Source organism: Ipomoea nil, unplaced genomic scaffold (genome assembly GCF_001879475.1).
Source record: "Ipomoea nil cultivar Tokyo-kokei standard unplaced genomic scaffold, Asagao_1.1 scaffold2422, whole genome shotgun sequence".
NCBI lineage: Eukaryota > Viridiplantae > Streptophyta > Magnoliopsida > Solanales > Convolvulaceae > Ipomoea > Ipomoea nil.
Window position 1 is genome coordinate 555,192 of NW_017618850.1, and position 22,533 is coordinate 577,724.

At 36.1% G+C, this 22,533-nt stretch overlaps 2 protein-coding genes across 6 annotated transcripts; one reads left to right on the plus strand and one right to left on the minus strand.

The window, feature by feature from the left end:
* Nucleotides 1-1,519: 1,519 nt before the first annotated feature.
* Nucleotides 1,520-7,676, minus strand: LOC109152512 (squamosa promoter-binding-like protein 12). Of its 5 annotated transcripts, XM_019300206.1 has the most exons (6): nt 7,377-7,676; nt 5,521-5,787; nt 4,625-5,349; nt 4,152-4,288; nt 2,916-3,143; nt 1,520-2,133 (listed from the first exon to the last, which is right to left on the minus strand). In XM_019300206.1, exons 3-6 carry the CDS (start codon nt 5,269-5,271, stop codon nt 1,793-1,795), a joined length of 1,353 nt encoding a protein of 450 aa, XP_019155751.1. In that variant the 5' UTR covers nt 5,272-5,349; nt 5,521-5,787; nt 7,377-7,676; the 3' UTR covers nt 1,520-1,792. The 5 variants fall into 5 exon arrangements, with proteins under 5 accessions (XP_019155751.1, XP_019155753.1, XP_019155752.1 ...); XM_019300208.1 differs by lacking the exon at nt 5,521-5,787 and having other exon boundaries at nt 7,475-7,676; XM_019300207.1 differs by lacking the exon at nt 5,521-5,787.
* Nucleotides 7,677-18,961: 11,285 nt separating this feature from the next.
* LOC109152472 (ATP-dependent DNA helicase PIF2-like) lies at nt 18,962-21,572 on the plus strand. The gene is made up of 3 exons (XM_019300172.1): nt 18,962-19,535; nt 19,644-19,786; nt 21,513-21,572. The coding sequence occupies exons 1-3, from the start codon at nt 18,962-18,964 to the stop codon at nt 21,570-21,572; spliced, it is 777 nt and encodes a 258-aa protein (XP_019155717.1).
* The last annotated feature ends 961 nt before the right edge of the window (nt 21,573-22,533 follow it).

Here is a 22,533-nt window from a genome sequence, read left to right on the forward strand (position 1 = left end):
TGACACTGTATGGACAGCTGCCCCCACTTGCTCCTAGGCCAACCCCGTCCCTAGTAACTGGGATGCCATCACACTACATGGTAATTGGCAAATGCTTCATATTTTTAATTTAAAATAACACTCATTTGAAAATCTTAATGGTTTTGGAGGGGAAACGTATGGTTGTGAATAATAGATGTGATGCACTCCTTTTATTTTCTTGTGACTCCTATTATTTTCTATATATAGTTAGTTAGAATGACCATATGTGAACAAAAAAATCATAAATGTTAAATGTGAAATTGACCAAATAATCATAAAGCTAAAAGTAGTAATAATCTCCATGCAAATTCATACTGAAAAACATTTACCTCATTAACACAACCTTTTTCAATCCTTCGCGCTACCTCAATTATATGAAGAAATTAAAGTAGGAGTGAGTCTATTGTGGATCTGTAAAACGAGTCAGGTCAAAATGAAAATATAATATTTACTGAAAAATATAATACTAATCAAAAATAAAATATTTGTTATTTATAAAAGAAAGTGTAATACTTTTGAAAAAAAAAAGTGATATTTTTAAATCATTATGTAATATTTAAAGGTTAAACAGTTACTTATGAGAAGAAGTGCAATAATAATTACGGATAAATGATTGATTTTTACTTATGAGAAAAAGTGTAATACTTATAAGGAAAAATGTAATATTAGGAGTTGAAGAGTTATAAAAAAAATTGTACGGAGTAATATTTACGGAAAATGATCAAACAAACCAATGAACTTTACTCAAAAATGCAATTAGACCCCTGAATTTTAAAAGTTACAATTAAACATTCAAACTTATCGAAATGAGTCAAATAAGTCTTATTACCAATTTACCGATAAAATTATCTCCATTAAAAGAAATTCAACTTCTAGTGACCTTTTCCACTAGAGAAGGCAACCAGATCTGGTCGCCTTCTCTACCAAAGAAGACAATCGGCTGATTGTCTTCTCTGCTGGAAAAGGCCACCGAAATTCTTTTTTCAATTTAAAATTTCGCCAAAATTTTTTAATTGCTGGAATTATCATCGAAACCCTAATGACCAATTATTCCCAGCGAATAACCGGCTATTAGTACTAAAATGATAAGTTAATGTTTTATTGCACTTCAAAGAAATTTAGAGGCCTAATTGCAATTTTAAATAAAGTTCAAGGGCTTATTTGACATTTTCTTCCAACTATTTATGACCATAATGTAGATCCCATTTTAATCGCTTATAATTATTATAGCAATAGATTTAAATCCTTTAGGTATCAAATTAATCACTTCAAACAATTGAAGAAATAATAATTAACCACTTTTGGTAACAACTGAAGGATTAAATCTATAGCATGAATAGCTGATCTATACGACTATACTAAATTTACAACTAAGAGATTCAAAGTACTATTTTCCTCGAAAAAAAAAAAAAAAAAAAAAAAAAAAAAAAAAAAAGAGAGAGATTCAAAGTACTATTTTCCCAAAACAGAATAGAAATAAGAAATCACACAACACCACTAAAAGAAAGCATCTTGAGCATTTAATTTTAAAAAAGGAGTGCAGTGCACTAGGGGAGAATGTATAGTTTCATATGATGGACAAACTAGACTAGCTGGCATTCTGCAATATATACCAGTGACAATGGCAGACTGCCAAGAGTAACTAACTCTGTTCAATTCATGCCCTATTTTGTTTTTCTTTTTAAATCCCAGTTTGGGAACAGCTCAAAGTGTCTCACTCAGTAGCTTCACAGTCCATTTTAAAGGTGGAAAATGGGGAAGGGAAAATATTTCAAATGTTGAAATAAAAGTCGGTATCATGAGGAAGTTTAAACAGCTGAACTTGCGAAAGGTGAATGGCGCTGGTAGAATTCACTGCCAGCGTGTGTCCACTGAAATCAGTGGAGTGTTGTTGTTCGGCCTGCAAGTAGTCTGAAGAGGGTATGAGGAGGCCCGGAGGGATATCATGCATAAATGGATCGAGCGAGCTGGGCTGATTAGCGGGCAAAGGGTTATCAAGCGAAATTGATTCTGGTTGATATGAACCCCAGGAAGTAGTTGACAGAAGAGAGAGAGCACGAGGAACCTCCGGTGTCGTGCTTGTATTTGATGGGACCAAGTATTGTTTGGCACCTGACAAACAAACAAAACAAGTCCTAATATTGTAAATGAAAAGTGAAATGGCCTGATTCCGAAAAAAACAACACAAGTATTACGCTTCTAGTAATATAACACAGAAACCGGCAGACACATCCTTCCTTGATCATAAAAAGAAAAATAGGGGTAACCCCAGCTGCCAAGATGACTAAAGATACAAACTTGGAACCACAAGGTCACGAGTTCGAATCCCAGCCCTCTTGGTTTGAGCCAGTCAGCTATGAGCAACCTAAACTGGTTTACTTCCTTTGCCCTAGGGTCACAAGGCGGAGTTCACCCAGTGCACCCCCTCAGGCAGTGGTTGTGGTAGACCGTAGACATGAACCCAAAAGATACCAAGAGAAGATTTCACATTAATGCATTATATTTCTAACTAATTAATAGGGCAAGGCAAAACAGCCGCAACCATGAATTAACTTAGCTTATCTATGCAAATTTGCAATTGGGAAGTAATGACAATAATTTCACGTATGAATAAAGTATTGATTTACAACTACACATACTTTTTTCAGTAAAAGTTGAGTAATGATCCAGGTATTGCTCAAAAAATTAAAAAATTTCTCAAGAAAGCACTACCACTAATTAAAAGCAGTAGAAATTTTCTATTTTTCCTACTAGTACTCCAAATGGACCATCATAGGAAAAAAAAAGGATAAATAGAAGAAAATTGGATGCACTAATGAAGAAGATATAATAGTATCTAAAAGTAACATGTTCCAGAAATGGGTACTATCTTCAAATAAGCATGGGAAACAAACCTTGGTTGAAGACCTCAGGTGTTGTGCCCTTGGATGATGCATTTGGTAACTGGATCCCTGCCAGGTTTGGCAGTTTACTTATGGTTCTAGCCTTTTCAGGCTTTGAAGTAAATCCTCTTGTAATGGTGAACTTGGAGGTGCAATTGCTATCCCAGGTTGAATCTGCAGCAGTTCTAGAGGGAAAAATGGGGCAATGGTTCACCACGAAATTCATTTGTTGCCTACCATCTGCAAACACCAAAAAGACATCATACTCAAAACATTATATATATATATATATATATATATATATATATATATATATATATATATATATATATATATATATATATATATAGGTTGATGTTCTAATGAGACCACCCCCCCCCCCCTGGTGAGACCGTGCGGACCAACATGGATGCACACAAACTACTACACAAGTGTGTTGTGTGCATTGTGTGCATTCATGTACACTCCACACGGTTTCATGGGGGCAAGTGGTCTCATTTAATCACTAATATATATATATATATATAGGACCACTATATTATAGAGGACCGTGAGGACTGATGTAGTCATGTGCCATTAGTCTGTATGTCGTGTGCATGGCCGAATGTAGTCGTGTGCCATAATTTGTATGTATGTCATAGGTTTGTTAATTAATAGAGCATGGGTTCGAAACCTGATGTTTACATGTATTCTTGTGTGTCATTGTGTATTAATTGTATGTATGTCATAGGTTTGTTAATTAATAAAGCATGGGTTCGAAACCTGATGTTTACATGTATTCTTGTGTGTCATTGTGTATTAAGTTGTGTGCCTTATACTAATTTATCGTGTGCCCATACTCAGTCCGCACAGTCCTCTATATATTGTGGTCCTCATGCGAACTCAACTCTCTCTCTCTCTCTCTCTCTCTCTCTATATATATATATATATATATATATATATATATATATATATATATATTAAAACAGTTCCGAGTTCACAATTTCATCAGGCACATAGTCTATGAGAAACAAAACATTACAGAAAATGAAATATCTGATTTAAACAGATTAACATTAGATCCAAAATAGAATTGAATAAAAATGCTGGAACACACCATTTTTTTTTTACTCAAAATAACTTTGTTAGTAACAAATAATTATATATGAACAAAATTACTACGGGATATGACCACTTTCTTCTCAGTTTCAAATTTTAAGCTGTCCGCTTACAATAAATATGCCTACAGATCAGGGACATGAATCATACCAGGAAAGGGTGATAACATATTTGTTGAATCAAACTGGGTTGGATCCTCCGGTGGCTTGCGGCGCCTTGCATTGTGATCAGAAAGTCTACGCCGACAGCTACGTTTATTTTCATCAAATTCCGACAAGCTATGGAACCTTCAGCAAAGGTGGACAAGTCAATATTATTGCAATTTACGTATCGACCACTGAGTTAAATCTCAAAGAACTAAAGTTTAATTTAAGTGCTGGAACATGAAGCAGAATTATGTGAGATGAAGAAACAAAATTTTCTTTCGGATTATATGAAGCTTCAAGTATCATACCGGTGCCAAGCACCTTGTGCACAGATGGCACCCGGGTTGGACTCCCATATGGGAGGTTGTGAGTTCAAGCCTCAGTGGAGGCGTTATTGGCTCTTTGTGCTTCAGTAAGTTGAGAAAGTAGTTATGAACAGATACTACATTGTAATAGAGTCAGTAGCAAGTATCATACCGGCTACATTGTTGGCAAAACCGACGTTCTATACCTCCTACAATGACCTTTGGGCATTTGGAATGACTATCGCAAACTCTATGCTTCCGGTGATAATCTTTGGCAGAGGAAAGATCAATGTTACAGCCTTCAACTTGACAGTACGGAGTAGGTGTACACTGACTAGATGGTTTTGTTTTCTTAACTGAAGTGGCTGATGAAATAGGGATTGTGGCCATCGTAGGACTCTTGACACTGTTTCCACCAGAGTTGCTTTCAAAATAAGTCCGCTTACCAAGCTTCAGACCAATAAATGGCTCTACAGAACCAATTGAGGTATCCAGTGGTGGCGAGTTTCCAGATACTTCAGCTCCGGGCTGCTCCATTTTCTTATCCAAATCTCCAGGAAAGCCTTCAAAAGTGAAATTTGATGATTTTGTCCCATCCTTCGTTGATGAGTCGGTAGAAGCTGATACCGAGCTTTTAGCTGAAGATCCATATCCACCACTTCCACCTCTACCTCCTCCCGACAAATCCAAGGATCCAGTATCAAGTTCAGCCTCTTCCACAAATCCCCAGTCTGTTAATTGCAGCTTTTTGGGACTTTCACAGGCTTTTGATCCAAGCATAGCCAGCTTTTCCCATCCCCACTTTGAATTCCACTCCATCTCCAAGAATGAAGTTATGAAATGGATTCACTTAAATCTTTTTTTCACATGGAATATACAAGTAACAGAGCATCAGATCTGCAAGTGGTGACATGAGATTAATCAACATTTATGTTACCTCTAAAAGCATATGAAAGTGCACACTTTGGTCTTTACAAATATGGGGAAAAAATAATTAGACCAGGAGAAAATGCATAAAGGTCCTACAGAAACAAACCAAATCAAGCTCCAAGCAAAAGAACTACCCACCTTAGAATCAAGGTTCACCCAATGATGGGGGTAACCCAAGCCAAGCTGGCTAAGGATACAAACTTGTAACCACAAAGTCACGAGTTCGAATCCCAGCCTTCTTGTTTGAGCCAGTCAGCTATGGGCAACCTAGGCTGGTTTACCTCTTTGTGTCCCTTTGCCGGCTAGGGTCACAAGGTGGGGTTTACCCGGGCACACCCTCAACTAGTGGCTGCGGGTTTCCCTCGTCACCCCAAAAGGTTCACCCAATGATGCAACTGGGCATCCCTGATTCAAGAAATTAATGTAAAAACTGCAAAAAATGACACCTACTACTGAATTTACAATATATCCCTGCTCTGTTGACTGAAAGTAGTATACCCATCCCAATTCCTCAGTCCCAAGCAAATAGAAGCAAAATTATACAAATAGAGGGTCAATCAAAGGTAAAAAGGTAGCTAAAGAGATCATCCTCAAGAAATAGTCAAGTATCAAAAGCAGCACAGACTTGCAATCAGTAGAAGTCCACTGCAAATACCCAGTATTCTCTTCTGCCATTATTCCTCAGCCCTCAATAACACACACTACCCAATAATATCCTCAGAACCTTGAGCCTTGACATTCAAGAAATCACTCAAAAGTCTAGTAAAGAGCAGTAAATGTTCCCTAACCCAATGCAAAATCTTTGTGAAAATAAAATCACTACACAGATTTAAGAGTGAGAAAGTTTGCTATTGCACCCTAAACCCACAAAAAGTTTGTCACCCCTATTTATTCTCCAAAGCAACTATAATAATCAGCAAATTACAGCTCATGCTTTTACTAATAAGCTATTCTTTTCTTCTTCTTCTTCTTTTTTAATGACAAAAAGCTAAGTCTGTGATTGATTTAGACAAGAAAATGTTTCACCAAATATTCTTAGCTCAACCATTGATATCCAAATCATAAAACTCAAAAACCTGCTTTCTTCCCTCTCATGCCTTTGTAGAAGAATAAGGACCCATACTCATTTTTACCAAAATTTACCCACCATTAGCCAATAAATATGGAGTAAAACAACTAAATAGATTTCACCATAAATAAGTAGGAGTAATAAATGCTAATTCAGAAGCCCAAAATATAAAATCATTTACTGCACTTTATTTCATTTTAAAATAAATAAATAAATAAATATAGGAAGAATATTTCATTACTAGATGCATTTATGTCTACTTGCTCACGAAGAAAACAATGGGACTATGGGAGTTCCAGACGCCCCTTTTCATTTGCCGTTGGAAAAGTGAAGAAAGAAATTAAGAAGAAAAAAAAAAAAAAAGGCCCACTCTGAATCCCACCCTCTAGGGAGGTTCGTTTATGGTCCCCAACCTAGGGTTTATCAAAATCCACACCGAAAACATGAGAAAAATGGTGAAGTAAAATGAAATCTCTCCCAAGAAGACGCCATAGAACACCGCGGAGACGTATCGTTTTCCCTCCCAAAGAACAGAAAGTTTTTTATTTTTTTTAAATCGAGAAAAAAGTGAAGTCTTTTTTCCTTTTCCCAAGCTCAAGAATTCCATATTTTTGGAAACTTTCAGCAGCTAAAATTCACACACATTTGGAAATTGCACTTCTGCATCTCCGAAAATGGAAAAAATCGTAATCATGAATTCATGATATGACAACTTTGGTATTTTAATTTGTCTGAGTCAAAAAAAGAAAATCAAAAATGAAAAGAAACAGAATAATAATTAACCAAAAGAAACGCCCACAAGAAAATTTATAGGCTATTTTGTACACAAAATAACCCAAAAAATAGTGGAATATTAAACCATGATCGAAAAACAAGGTTTTAAGTCAAGGGGAACACTCAACACTGTTTTCTTTCCCAGTTTTACCTTTGCTTTATCGAGGTAGTGGAAAACTAAACCATGATCGAAAAACAAGGTTTTAAGTCAAAGGAAACACCCAACACTGTTTTCTTTCCCAGTTTTACCTTCGCTTTATCGAGGAAGGGGGAAACCCGCAGGGGAAAGTGAAAGAGAGGACTTAATGTCTTCAGGAAAACAAGGGAATAGAAGGAAATCACGTTGATAAAATTAGAGAAAATTGTTTACCAAGAAAGTATGCAGAGAGAGCGAGAGAGAAGAGAGTTGTTTCTCTCACTTTACCAAATGCGGAGAGAGAGAGTGAGTGGGAGGGGAGTAGGAGTTGGAGTTAGTGTTTTTACCATGGAGCAGAATGGGAATGGCGTGTGGAGGAGGCGGGGCCTGCAGCCTGCTAAGGTTGTCCTTATGTTACGACTTACAATACTCTTTTACTTTTATAATTTTACTTCTACATTATTAAATTTATAATTTTTTATCATTAAACTAAGTTTTTAGTAATATTGTTTCACAAATCTTAATTTATAAGACAAATCTATAAATATGCATAAAGATTCGGTGATTTTTGCCCATGACATTTTCAGGCGGTTTTCTTTGCACTCTGTGCTTTTTTTGTAGTACACGAGAAAAACTATCACTATCTTGCTTTTACTGTTGCATATTCTCTGACTCTTTTGCCCTTGCCGATGCATCGGCGCTTAATAGGACCGGCAAATTCTTTTCATTTTCCAGCAGGCGCTGGCCCGTAAATGACATCTACTTTCGTCAGCCACGTTTTGCCCTTCTCTGTACTTGTACTTGTATTGCCTGCTATGCCCTTGCTTGTTCGGTTTGAATTATCTATTATGCCCTTGTGAATGCTGCCGTTTTCTCTCTGTGTGCTTGGGGTACAAGTGAACTGCTGCTGTTCTTGCCCACACCTTCGCCGAAAAGAACAATGAATATTCTGACATGTATGACTGATGTCTTGACTTTTTTCCCACTTTTACCGGGCGCGCACGTCGCGCATTGTACTATCATTGCGTTTGATGCGCGCAGGCTTCGTCATTTATCATTTATCATTATCATTTAGGAGAGATGTACCAGTGCGCTCCTTTTAACTTAAGGTCGTCGCCAGTCGTTTGCGGGTTCTTTATCGTTTGCCCAAATTCCTCCCCAGAAATCTGTTATTTGTTTATGTGTTCGCTGGAATACAACTTCTCTTCGTTCTAACGGCATTCCTCACCAGAAATGTGTTGTTTCTTTATGTGTTGACTGTTGTGGGATATCTATGTCGCAGGTTGTCTTTTCGCAAACAGTTTCTGTGTTCGGTGTGTCTTTTATTCGCCATTTTTCCTCTTGGTGTGCATTTTGTTGTCATCAAACAATCGTGTTGCTGATATATATCGTCTAAGTATATACATTTCAATTAATACTGCCATATTTTTTTTCGTTATTACGTTATATTTTTCCTTGTCGTTACTTTTCAACTTTTATCTGTTTTTTTACTGCGCGTCGGTCGATTTTCGAGTTCAATGCCTTGTCCTCTGCCGGATAGACAGGTGATAGCTTTTGTGTTCGGCCTGTCTTTTATCGGTCATTGTTTCCCCTTGGTGTGCATTTTGTCATCATCAATCTCTTTTTTGACTGCGCATCGGTCGATTTTCGACTTGGCTGCCTTGTCCTATACCGAATATATCTATAAATACGCACAAAGGCTCAGTGATTTTTTACCATGACATTTTCAGGCGGTTATCCTTGCACTCTGTGCTTTCCCATTGGTACCTGAGAAAAACTATCACGGTCTTGCCCTTACGGTTGCATATTCTCTGATTCTTTTGCCCTTGCCGATACATCGATGCTTAATAAGACCAGCAAATTCGTTCCGTTTTCCGGCAGGCGCTAGCCCGTAAATGACATATGCTTTCGTCAGCCGCGTTTTGCCCTTCTCTGTACTTGTAATTGTATTGCCTGCTATACCCTTGCTTGTTCAGTTTGAATTATCTATTATACCCTTGTGAATGCAGCCATTTTCTCTCAGTGTGCTTGGGGTACAAGTGAACTGCTGCTGTTCTTGCCCACACCTTCGCTGAAAGGAACAATGAATATTCTGACATGTATGACTGTTGGCTTGACTTTTTTTCCACTTTTACCGGGCGCGCACGTCGCGCATTGTACTATCATTGCATTTGATGAGCGCTGGCTTCGTCATTTATCATTTATCATTATCATTTAGGAGAGATGAGGAGAGATGTACGAGTGCGCTCCTTTTGCTTTAAGGTCGTCGCCTGTCGTTTGCGGGTTCTTTATCGTTTGCCCAAATTCCTCCCCAGAAATATGTTGTTTGTATGTGTTCGCTGGAATACAGCTTCACTTCGGTCTAACGACATTCCTCACCAGAAATGTGTTGTTTCTTTATGTGTTGACTGTTGTGGGATATCTCTGTCGCAGGTGGTCTTTTCGCAAACAGCTTCTTTGTTCGGTGTGTCTTTTATCCGCTAGTTTTTTCCCTTGGTGTGCATTTTGTCGCCATCAAATCGTGTTGCTGATATATATCGTATACGCTATATACATTTCAATTAATACTGCTGTATTTTTTTTCGTTATTACGTTATATTTTTTCTTGTCGTTGCTTTTCCACTTTTATCTGTTTTTCTACTGCGCGTCGGTCAATTTTCGAGTTCACTGCCTTGTCCTCTGCCGGATAGACTGGTGATAGCTTTTGTGTTCGGCCTGTCTCTTATCGGTCATTGTTTTCCCTTGTGTGCATTTTGTCGTCATTAATCTCTTTTTTGACTGCGCATCGATCGATTTTCGACTTGACTGGCTTGTCCTCTCCCGGATAGACTGTTGATAGCTTCTATGTTTGGTATGTCTTTTATTCGCCATTTTTCCCCTTGGTGTGCATTTTGTCGTCATCAAACAATCGTGTTGCTGGTATATATCGTCTACGGTATATACGTTTCAATTAATACTGTCGTATTTTGTGTCCTTATTACGTTATATTTTTCCTTGTCATTGTTTTTCAACTTCTATCTGTTTTTTGACTGCGCGTCGGTCGATTTTCGAGTTGAATGCCTTGTCCTCTGCCGGATAGAGTGCTGATAGTTTTTGTGTTTGGCCTGTCTTTTATCGGCCATTGTTTCCCATTGGTGTGCATTTTGTCGTCATCAATGTCTTTTTGACTATGCGTCGATAGATTTTCGAGTTGATTGCCTTGTTCTCTGCCGCATAGACTGCTGATAGCTTCTGTGTTCGGCGTGTCTTTTATTGTCCATTTTTTCCGCTCGGTGTGCATTTTGTCGTCATCAAACAATCGTGTTGCTGGTATATACATTTGAATTAATTCTGCCGTATTTTATGCCCTTATTACGTTCTTTTTCTTTGTCGTTGCTTTTCAACCTCTATTTTTTTTTTGGACTGTGCGCCGGTCGATTTTGGAGTTTACTGGCTTGTTCTCTACCGGATAGACGGGTGATCCTGAATTGTTTTCTACATTCGGTTCACGTTTCGTGTTTTTTTTGCGGTAGAAATGCAGCAGGCGACGTTGTCTGGCCCGGTTTACTTGGGAGAACTGAAACGAATTTTAAATAAATGCATTACGGTTAAAATCGGTCCCCTGGTATTATTATTATTATTATTATTATTATTATTATTATTATTATTATTATTATTATTAGTATTGTTATTGTTATTATTATTATATTATTGTTATTATTGTTGTTATTGTTGTTATTGTTGTTATTGTTGTTATTGTTGTTATTATTATTATTATTATTATTATATTATTATTATTATTATTATTATTATTATTATTATTATTATTATTATTGTTATTATTATATTATTATTACACTACAAGAAAATGCACATAGACAACGGTTAATAACCGTTGTCGTAGGGGTATAATTTCTGTTGTTGAAGCCGATGTTGTTGTAAGTCTCGCGCATAGACAACGGTTTTTTAACCGTTGTCTTTTCTAGAAACAACAACGGTTTTTTAACCGTTGTCTATTAAGTGTTGTTGAAGTCGGTGTTGTTGTAAGTCACATACATAGACAACGGTTAATAACTGTTGTGTTTTCTAGAAACAACAACGGTTTTTTAACCGTTGTCTATTAAGTGTTGTTGAAGCTGGTGTTGTTGTAAGTCACGCACATAGACAACGGTTATTAACCGTTGTCTTTTCTAGAAACGACAACGATTTTTTAACTGTTGTCTATTAAGTGTTGTTGAAACCGGTGTTGTTAAAAGTCACACACATAGACAACAGTTAATAACCGTTGTCTTTTCTAGAAACGACAACGGTTTTTTAACCGTTGTCTATTAAGTGTTGTTGAAATCGGTGTTGTTAAAAGTCACGCACATAGACAACGGTTTTTAACCGTTGTCTTTTCTATAAACGACAACGGTGTTTTAACTGTTGTCTATTAAGTGTTGTTGAAATCGGTGTTGTTAAAAGTCACGCACATAGACAATGGTTTTTAACCGTTGTCTTTTCTATAAACGACAACGGTGTTTTGACCGTTGTCTATTAAGTGTTGTTGAAACCGGTGTTGTTAAAAGTTACTAACATAGACAACAGTTTTTAACCGTTGTTTTTTCTAGAAAAGACAACAGTTTTTGACCCGTTGTCTATTCAATGTTGTTGAAACCGGTGTTGTTAAAAGTGATGCACATAGACAACGGTTTTTAACTGTTGTCTTTTCTTTAAAAGACAACAGTTATAAAGTGTTGTCTATTTTGTGTTGTTGACAACAGTTGTCTTTTGTAGTCACGCCCATAAACTGTTAAAAGTCACGCCCATAAACTGTTGTCTTTTGTAGAAAAGACAACAATTTCAAACTGTTTATTGTAAAATAGACAACAGTTTTTAACCGTTGTCTCAATCCATTTTTAACCTGCTTAAATTTTAATCATATAAAAAAAATCAATTTATCCATTCACCATGGCTAACTGTAGTTACATAATTTTGAAGAAGCTAAGCAAGTTTCAAAATAACAAGTCAAAATACTTTCATTACCAATTCTAATCGAATCATCATCCAAGTCATAATACTACAAAAAATAATTCTACGAACCAAGTCTAAATGATTACAACGTCAAATCATACCTACTCTATATAACTTGATAGAATATCGGCCCATTCTGAACGCACCAGATCAATAACCGCTTTGTCATAATCAACTTGTTGGAACTACATGTAAAAAGTGAGTAAATAAATTAGTATAGATATAATAAATTTGCAATGAAATGCGAATAGAGGAGGTATTTATACACTACACAAGAATAAAAGTGAACCATTGATGCTATAGAATTGATACAAAGAAACAAAAAAGTGGGAAAAGTATGCAACTAAGAATATCCTGCTCAAATATGTTATCACAACCACATCCAAAAGCTATACAATCTAATATATAATCTCACAATTAATATAAATTAATAATACAAACAGAAATTTCTATAGATATTAGCTCACTTTAGAATATCCTTCATTGTTCATATAGTAAAAATGATAACCCGCATTTAAGTAATTAAAAAGAAAAAGGGGAAAACATTCAGATTTTAGAAACCCCATGGTAAATTGCCTGAAAATGCTACAAAAACAACCTAGATCCCACAACCAGTACCATTGTAATCCAACTGTGCACCATTTTACATTTTTAATCCTGCAGTCTTAGACTCTTAGTTGACCACTTGCCTAATAATTTTTGTTTTTAGGCAGTTCAGAAAGACAACAAAGAGAATAGTATAGGAGGAAAATAAGCTACTTAGACAGGGAAAGGATAGGCTCCACTATGCAAAGAATAATTGCTTAACAAGCTCAATCATTTCAATTTTTCAACCGGGATAAAAATATGTTTTGCTAAAAATCATTTGAAATTTTCAAGTTGACATTACCATTCATAGTACTTAGGTACACGTATGCATCAAAGAATAGGCTAGCTATACAACTAAGGATGTTTCCAAGGAATTATATGGCTTAATGGTTCTTTAACTACAGTGTGCATATCCAACTTGGTGAGTACAAACAACTTAAAACACATAAATTTCTAAAACAGACTATTTGAATGTCATGTTACCTAAAACCGTTGTCTTTTTTAAAAAAAAGAGCGCACAAAGACAACGGTTTTAAACAACCGTTGTCTTTCTAGTGTTGTGTATTCCAGTGCGCTTAAAGACAACACACCAACGACAACGGTTAAAAAAACTGTTTTTTTTTTTTTTTTTAAAATGCACATAGACAAAGGTTTTAAAAAACCGTTGTCGTTGTGGTGTTATCTTTTCACAAAATGCACAAAGACAACACATATATAACAACGGTTAAGTAAAAACCGTTGTCTTTGACAAAAGTGTTGCATCAAAGACAACGGTTTTGGACCAAACTGTTGTCTTTTATACAGAAGACAACACTTTTCTTAAAAGCTGTTGTCTTTATAGTGTTGTCTATGTGCATTTTTCTTGTAGTGTTAGCTGTGGTTATATGTTTTTCCCCTTTTATTACTATTAGTTATTAATTATTATTATAATTTTTACCGTTACTATTTTATTATATATATATATATATATATATATATATATATATTATTTTCAATTTTTTGTATTATTATTATTATTATTATTATTATTATTATTATTATCTATTATCTATTTATTTATTATTGATTTTAATTATTTATTATAATATATTATATTATTATCTATTTATTTATTATTGATTTTAATTATTTATTATAATATATTATATTATTATATTATATTATATTATAATATATTTATATTTTTATAATATAATATAATATAATAATATAATATATTATAATAAATAATTAAAATCAATAATAAATAAATAGATAATAGATAATAATAATAATAATAATAATAATAATAATAATACAAAAAATTGAAAATAATATATATATATATATATATATATATATATATATATATATATATATATATATATATATATATATATATATATATATATATATATATTACAAAGTATATTATAGCCGTGTTGTGTACCGGTTAGCCGCAGTTCTAAATTGCGCCGTAAACATATCGCATCAATTAACCGCGTGGTTGCGTGTTTTGTTGGTCTTTTGTTGTTCTCCACTTGTTTATGCCTTAATGGATTATCAAAAGGACATCGTAGAGATTACGCCTAAGCAATATCGGCGCCGGCCGCGCAGGTTCGCCCTCAAGTTGGTGCCTATTCAGGGGACTCCCTGACTTTTCCGATAGAGGTGTCTTCAGACGAAGATGACGACTCTAAGGCTGTGAGGGATTGGTTGTTCTCTGATTCAAATGATGAGGACCTAATGCCTCGTCCGTTGAAGCAGATCTTGCCGGGCCGTGGACGCGAACATGCGTTTGGTAGGCGTACCTTAGTCATAGACGAAATGGTTTCGTAGTCTGTGAATAAAGAGGTTCATTTTGGATGGTGTCATTGTATGCTGAAGGACCCTAACATCGACGCGTTGTCCGTTCTGGGTCTCGGTCGTTAGCTCAGCCACAACCAAATGTATCGTTGCGCGTTGCCGGCTGTAATTGTCCGCCTTGCAAAGATTCGTCGTATCGTTAGTGCTCGGCGTACCTTAATTATATGTTGCGGAATGCGTGTTTTTCGGAAAACTTTGTATGCACAAAAACGTTACATTTTCGTTTTTGTTTTTTGTTTTTTTTTTCTAAACAAATTCGAATAAATTGGCCAATTTATTTATTGATTTACTGAAATATTGTTCCCTTTTTGGATGTTACCTTGTTTATTTAGGACTGTTGTTGTTAGATGTTTATGTTATGCTTTGATCTTTTTTGTGCTAAAAAATGGCTGTGTTTGCAGTTTTATTGAACAATGCAGGCGCAAGCAAAAGGTCGAAAGCGTTTTACTGCCAAGGAGGCAAATGAACGGAAGAGAGCTGGAACTGCAGCTGCATGGCAACGTCTGATTGCCGATCAATGCAATACTATTCCACCACCGGGTGTTGTTGGCGGAGTCTCAAATGGCCAAGCATCAACTTCTGTGTGTAATGCACATAACACAGGTGCACAATCATATTGCTTTTTTTGGGAAGTTATCTGCTTATTCTTTGATTCTTTTATGGTGCTATGACGGGTCTGTTTTCATTTTGCTTCTGATAAGCTTAATTTCTAGGCATTATTTAGAGTAATTTTAGTAAGTGATTTGCAAAAATAAATTTAGTTTTGAGGTTGATTTTATTATAGATATTACATTTATTTATATGTTACTAGTTTAGATTGGTTTTAATAAGTATTAGACTAATGTTGCATTTTTATTAATATAAATAGTATTTTATTTTAACTATAGTATTTTATTACTTGGTTATAATTATTATTATTTTAACTTAATTTTGTTTTGCTTTTTCTTGTAGGGATTTGCGCAGCAGGTAGAAAAGAAAAGAAAGAGTTTAAAAGGTTTTGGGGGCTTTTGTTTTTAAGCATGGGAGAGGAGTACGAAAGCATAACAGAAAAATAAAGAGGGGAGTACAAAAGCTTGGGAGTGGCGGCGACTTTGGCGAGGAGATTTCAGCGAGGAAGCGAAGGAATTCAAGACTCCATCGCAAGGAATTTTTGAGCTTCAATCGCAGCTATCATCTCTTAAGCTTGAATTATTTTTCTTCTTTACTTTATTTCTTGTTTAAAATTTCAGAATGATGTTTCCTTGAACTTTCCATACATTTAATTATGATTATTGGCTAGAATTTTAATTAGGGATTTTGATTAGCCTAAATTAGATTAATTGACTATTCTTTATGTGTTGATTCTTCTAATTTTAGTTAAATAATTGAACTTGATTATATTTATTTTATGTATTTTAATTGTGAATTGTGTGACTGGCCATTGCATAATTCTAATATCAAGGTTTATGAGAAGAACTGACAGGTGAATTATGAACCTAGAACTCGTAAGATATACACAATTGACCTAAACTAGACATAGCTTAGGGTATTTGTGGTGATATTTGATTGTTGCTTAATGAGTTCAATTAATGTCGGTGAGATATCAACGGATGATCACAGTTAATTGGATACAATCTAGTAGCTCAACGGAGTATTAGGATATATTTGAAGCAATCATCACTATAGTAATAAGAATCAATACTTAGCAGAGTTAGTTAATTATCTAATAGGTGAACCCCAAATCCCTAGTCTTCTCTCAATTGGAATTTTCTTTGCTTTTAATTCATAAATATTCTTTTTAATTACATTAATTCTATTTATTTGCGTTTTTCCATATCAACAGTACAATTTGATTATTTAAGATAACAGTTAATAGTGTTCTCGTGGGATCGACCCTGGAATACTACAGAAATTTATACTTTGATTGACTCTGTGCGCTTGCAGATTGAAAATAGACTCGGGTCGGTTTCACGCCTAAATGAAAACACTGTCAAGAAATTGGTTGAGCTCCTGGATTGCAATCCGTACGCAAGCTTTTTAGGAGCCTAAAGGATGTTGTCCATTTTGATGAGTTCAGTATTTGTTTGAACTCCTCACCTTCACATGATCAAAGAGTTTATAATAGCCCAACAGCTTCGCAGGTCGCAGATGTCTGGATTGAAGAATCTGATGACATTCGTGAGAATATGCATATTTGCGTATATGGTGTTGTAGCCGCAGTCAAAATATTCAATACTATTATGGTTGTTATGATCCGTTACAATATCCGCTTTATTTTCCCCTTGGTGATGTGGGATGACATGAGGGTATTCAAAAAATTCGACGGTCATCTCATGTGCAACCTGTTGGGTATACAAAGTCAGTGTCTATTGCTGCTGCTGATTTGACGACTGTCGATGAATTGATTAGGGTAGAGGATGCAGTCTTCCGTGAAGGGCGTAAGCGGCAGAGTGTGTCCTGCAGAGAATACTATGCTTATAAATTTTAAATACGGGAAGGAGACATATCTATGCTGCTCCATAGAGGCCGGCTATTCCAACAATTTATTGTTGACATTTACATTAAAGTTGAGACCCAATGGCTGGATTACTTCAGGCAGAAACAACAATTTTGTAGGGCTGATAACTATCAAGGCCTTGTGGACAGTGTCGGTGTTGGTGCTGGTTTTGGAAATGATGTTGGTCGAAAAGTTATTTTGCCATCTTCGTTCATTGGAGGCCCTAGGGATATGCGGAGTCGCTATATGGATGCAATGTGTCTTGTACAAAACTTTGTCGATGCGACATGCCGATGAAGCGCAAAACAGGCCTTACCTCATTGCACGGATTTTCCATGCTAAGTTGCAGGTGTTCAAGGATGAGTTGACCAAAAAATCTTTTTTTTTTTGGTGAGGTATCGGCATACACTTATGTTATTGAATTTCAAAAAAGAGGCCTGCCTCATGCTCACTTTCTTCTTATTCTGAAGAACAAATCTCTTGTTGTTTCGCCATCTTTTGTCGATGCTTTTATGTCTACAGAAATACTTGATCCACAAATTCAGCCTCGACTGTATGAACTTGTTAAAAAACATATGGCCCATGGCCCTTGTGGTGTCCTAAATCCTGCTTGCCCTTGTTTGGTTAAGAAGAGATTACAACCTGTTGCTTCTTGCAAGAGTAAATACTCGCGGGCATTTTCTTGTCAGACTTTATTTGCTGATGATTCTTATCCTGTTTATTGGAGACGTAAAACAACATTTACTGTTCGGGTTAGGGGGACCAAACTTAATAATAAATGGATTGTCCCTTATAATCCGCAGCTATTGCTTATGTTTGACTACCACATTAACGTTAACGTTGAGGTCTGTGCAAGTATTAAGACTGTCAAGTATATTTACAAATATATTTATAAAGGACATGATAGGGTAAGCATGTCTCTGCGACATAATAATGAAACTAAGATTATTGATGAAATAAAAGAGTATCAAAATGCAAGGTGGATATCTCCTCCCAAGGCTGGCTGGGGTATATTTGGTTTCGCAATTGCTGAGATGAAACCGCCTGTTATACAATTGCAGGTTCATTTAGAAAATTCTTAGTATATTAATTTCTATGGCCATGAGAGGATCACCTATATACTAAGTAGGGAAGAATCATGTCGTACAATGTTAATTGAATTCTTTTCGATGAACTTGACAAATGAGTATGCAAAGCTACTTAATTTGCCGTATGTAGAATTTTCATGTCATTTTGTGTGGTGTAAATCGACTAGGTCATGGAAACTGCGTAAACAACTTAAAGTTGTTGGTCGCCTTGTGTTTGTTACACCAACATAAGGAAAACGCTATTATCTACGCTTGTTATTGCTTAATGTAAGGGCGCCAAAGTCATTTGATGGCCTAAAAACCGTCAATGGTTTTATAGCTTCATCTTTCCGAGAGGCAGCTGAAAAGATTGGCCTTTTGGCAGGTGACTTTATTGTAGAAGAATCATTGAATGATGGTGTCTTGTTTTAGATGCCATCAGGTCTGCGCAGGCTATTTGCAATGCTTTTAGTGTTTTGTGATGTTTCAGATCCACTTGCTTATGGATGACCACTTGCTTATGGATGAAATACAAGGCGCTCATGTCTGAAGATTTCGTGAACAGTGGATTGCACTCGGCAGAGCAGACAGAGTTAATGGCATTTTAGATGGTCGCAAATATTTTGCATGACATGGGCAAGACAATAGAAGATTACAACTTGGTTGATATGTTGAAGCGCAGTGATGTACCTGGCCTTATTACAAGCGAAATTGCTCATGAACAGGACTTGCAAGTTGATGCAGCTGACTTGTTGGCTATTGACAAACTCAATGTCTGCCAACGCGTTGCGTTTCAAACAATTTTGGATGCAGTCATTGCAGGCAAAGGAGCAGTTTTCTTTGTCGATGGCCCAGGTGGAACTGGGAAGACTTTTTTGTACCGGTGCTTATTGGCTGCTGTACGGTCCAGGAAATGGATTGCTCTTGCAACAGCAACTTCCGGTATAGCTGCCTCAATCTTGCCAGGTGGCCGAACTGCACACTCTCGATTTAAACTCCTTGTCGATGGTGTAGATAAATATGTATGCAACATAGGTAAACAAACATCAATGGTTAGACAGTTTCGTTGTAGTAAACTCATTCTTTGGGATGAAGCATCGATGGCACACAGGAACATTGTTGAGAGCCTTGATACAAAACTCAGAGACATTATGGATTGCAATGATTTATTTGGAGGGAAGTTGTTGTTTTTGGTGGAGATTTTAGGCAAATGTTTCCAATTGTGCGGCTTGGAAAAAAAAAAGGATTTCATTGGCGCGTCATTGGTTCGGTCAACTTCTATATGCCCACATATTTCTCGATTGACCTTGGTAGAGAATATGCGTGGGCAATCAGACCATACGTTTGCACAATACTTGATGAGGGTTGGCAATGGAACAGAGCCGACTGTTCAGCAGAACAAAATTATAGTTCTCCCAAAATTTCTGGACCAACTTTATCAGGCTGTATACCCAGATGTACGTTGTTTTCTGTCCGACCCGTTTCTGTTAATGGGGAGGGAAATTTTTACGCCAAAAAATGAATTTGTTGATGAAGTCAATATGCTGTTGCTAGGAAAATTCCCGAGTGAAACAAAATGTTACATTAGCTATGACGAACCGCTTGAAACAAAGTATATGCATTGTCAAAACTATTTGCATACATTGTCTCCTATTGGATTACCTCCTCATATTTTAAACTTGAAAAAAAAAAATGTCCAGTGATCTTGTTGAGGAATCTCAATCCATGTGAAGGGTTATGCAATGGTACAAGACTTATATGTGATGTCTTTGGAGATCATACTATGAGCTACATTATTGCACTAAGAGAATTCAAAGGTAAACATGTATTGATACCAAGGATACCACTTCAACCATCGAAGGATGAACAGTATCCCATTCCGTTCAAAAGAACTCAATTTCCAATTAAACTTTGTTTTGCGATGACAATCCATAAGGCGTAAGGCCAGACTCTTGATTTTGTTGGCATTTACTTGAAGGAGTCGGTATTTAGTCACTGCCAATTATATGTAGCCATGTCTCGTGCAAGAACTAGGTCGTCTTTGAAGATGGTAATATGTGATAATTCAGCTGGATTGCAATTGCAAAATGTTACAGAAAATGTTGTGTATCAAGAAATAATCAAATACATTCTTTGAGTATTTATTTGCATACACGGAATGCGTTTGACATGCGTTACTGTAGCTGCAACCTAATATTTTACGGTATGTATTCTTTTTGATTATGTTCGCTTTGTTGTTCGTTTATATGTTTGTTCTGTGTGGTGGTAACTAATTGCGTTCATCGTCGCACTATTTCTGCTTTGCTTAGGTTTGCTTATTCTTCAATGCATACACAGCTTCTACCGCATGTTAATTATCATAAGCTCTGTGTTATAACAAATTCCTTGCCTAGGTTTTTCCCGAGCAATTGTTTGTTTACTTTGATTTTCATTGTTTATTACAACCGCCGTATTCTTATTACATGCCATGGCTTATTTGCAGTTTTCACTACAGGTTTCTTTCTTCATCTTCGACGAGTATACTTGCAGTATGTCTATTAGATATATATTCATTGACTTACCGCTATATATATTCATTGACTTACCGCTATGCTAAATTCAATTGCACGTCTAAACATGTGAAATGCAACTCAACGTATGCAATTTTAATTCACCACCAAAATTTACACATTACAGAGATATCCATTTAAGTCTTATAACTTCTTTTTACCTTTGCGTTTGCGTTTGCTTATAGCAGTGGATTAACTTGATGATTCAGATGAATTCTATGTACTCCAAGGCAATTTGACATGACGGAATATGACTGCATCCGGTGCTGCTTGTCTTTCTAGTTCGTCATCGGAAGATAAAACGATTGGGTCTTCCGGTAAGTCGTCTACTTCAACCCTTCCTTTTGATCGAATTCTATGCAAATGTTTTTTCTCCGCTTCCTCTTCGCGTCGTGCCAATTTCGCTATCGTTTCTCGGAAATAATTGTTAATTTCTTTCAGGTTTGGTTTAGGAGACCGGTTTATGCGGTCCATGTTATCGAAAGGTAAGCGGCAAATAATTTGACAGCATCTTTACTTACCCTTTTAATGCTGACAATCGTTTTCTTTTTATGGACGATTGTGAATAGACAGCGCGCAGAACTTACGCGTTCATGATGATTAAGAATCTTGTCTTTTTTATTCCCTTTGTCAGGATCTTCTAATCACTGATACTGAAAGGGCGTTGCAGTTATCCAGACGATTAGATTACTGATTCGTCGGGCACGATTTTCTATATCCATGTTCGCGCTTTAAATATTATCACAAAACGTATCTTAAATGATACGCAGTAAATGATTATCGTAAATGTAAACGGAAGAAGGAAAACAAAAAAACAAACTTAATCGGTTGTTCTAGCGGCATACATGAACCCTTCCGGTTAATGGCCTCTGTTTTCACAATATGGTCATTGTTACTTCATCTTCTATTTCGACATGTTGGTGTGCTGCTGTTAACCGGACAGATATACTTCCAAATAAATTTACCGCAATGTGAACAAACAGTTGTAAACCCCCCAAAAAAACCTGTGCGGACACGTTTGTCATACTTTAATCGTTTCAGTGTCATGGGATATAAGAATTTGATTTGTTATGGTCAAAATAAAGGCCTTCCGGAAAGGAATAAAATTCTCCGACGAGGTATACGGGTTGCACAGACCGGCTTTGTTATAGTTACTTCTATAAGTTATGCTGCATTTAGTGTACATGAAGAAAGAGATAAATTATTTGTGTAGAGTGAAAAATAAAGTGTATAATTCTGAACAAATGTCGTCCTTTACAAATTAAATGGACGAATTAAAGACATAAAACACAAAAAAAAAAAGGTCTGAACATAATTTCACTCCGTTTTAAATAGGAACATTAAGCAAACCTTTGTCAAAAAAAAGGGAAAAGTCAAAACAGTCCGAATACATACTGGTTCAGATAACCATTATTCTATCGCAATTGGAAAGTCCTGACGATGTAAACAGTGGATGGCTTTCTTGTGGACGGGGTGAAAATGCACAACGTCGCACGCGGTGCAATAGTCATTTCTACCATCGATAAGTACACCCTTAGATAGCCTATGTATGTGACGCATTTTTAGACATGTGCCTTTTTTCTTTTCTTTTTTTTCTTTTTTGGGTTTTTTTCGAAGCTGTCAAATTATACTCCGTCGTTTCAAATCTGAACAAA

Excerpts from the sequence above, each read along its gene's own strand:
- LOC109152512 (XM_019300208.1), bottom strand. The coding sequence starts at position 5,271 with ATGGAGTGGAATTCAAAGTGGGGATGGGAAAAGCTGGCTATGCTTGGA. Across the intron at positions 4,289-4,624 it reads TTTTGCCAACAATGTAGCCG|GTTCCATAGCTTGTCGGAAT; the intron begins GTATGATACTTG and ends CCTTTGCTGAAG. Across the intron at positions 2,134-2,915 it reads ACCTGAGGTCTTCAACCAAG|GTGCCAAACAATACTTGGTC; the intron begins GTTTGTTTCCCA and ends TTTGTTTGTCAG.
- LOC109152472 (XM_019300172.1), top strand. The coding sequence starts at position 18,962 with ATGGGCAAGACAATAGAAGATTACAACTTGGTTGATATGTTGAAGCGC. Across the intron at positions 19,536-19,643 it reads GTTTTTGGTGGAGATTTTAG|AGAATATGCGTGGGCAATCA; the intron begins GCAAATGTTTCC and ends TGACCTTGGTAG. Across the intron at positions 19,787-21,512 it reads ATCAGGCTGTATACCCAGAT|GATCTTCTAATCACTGATAC; the intron begins GTACGTTGTTTT and ends TCCCTTTGTCAG.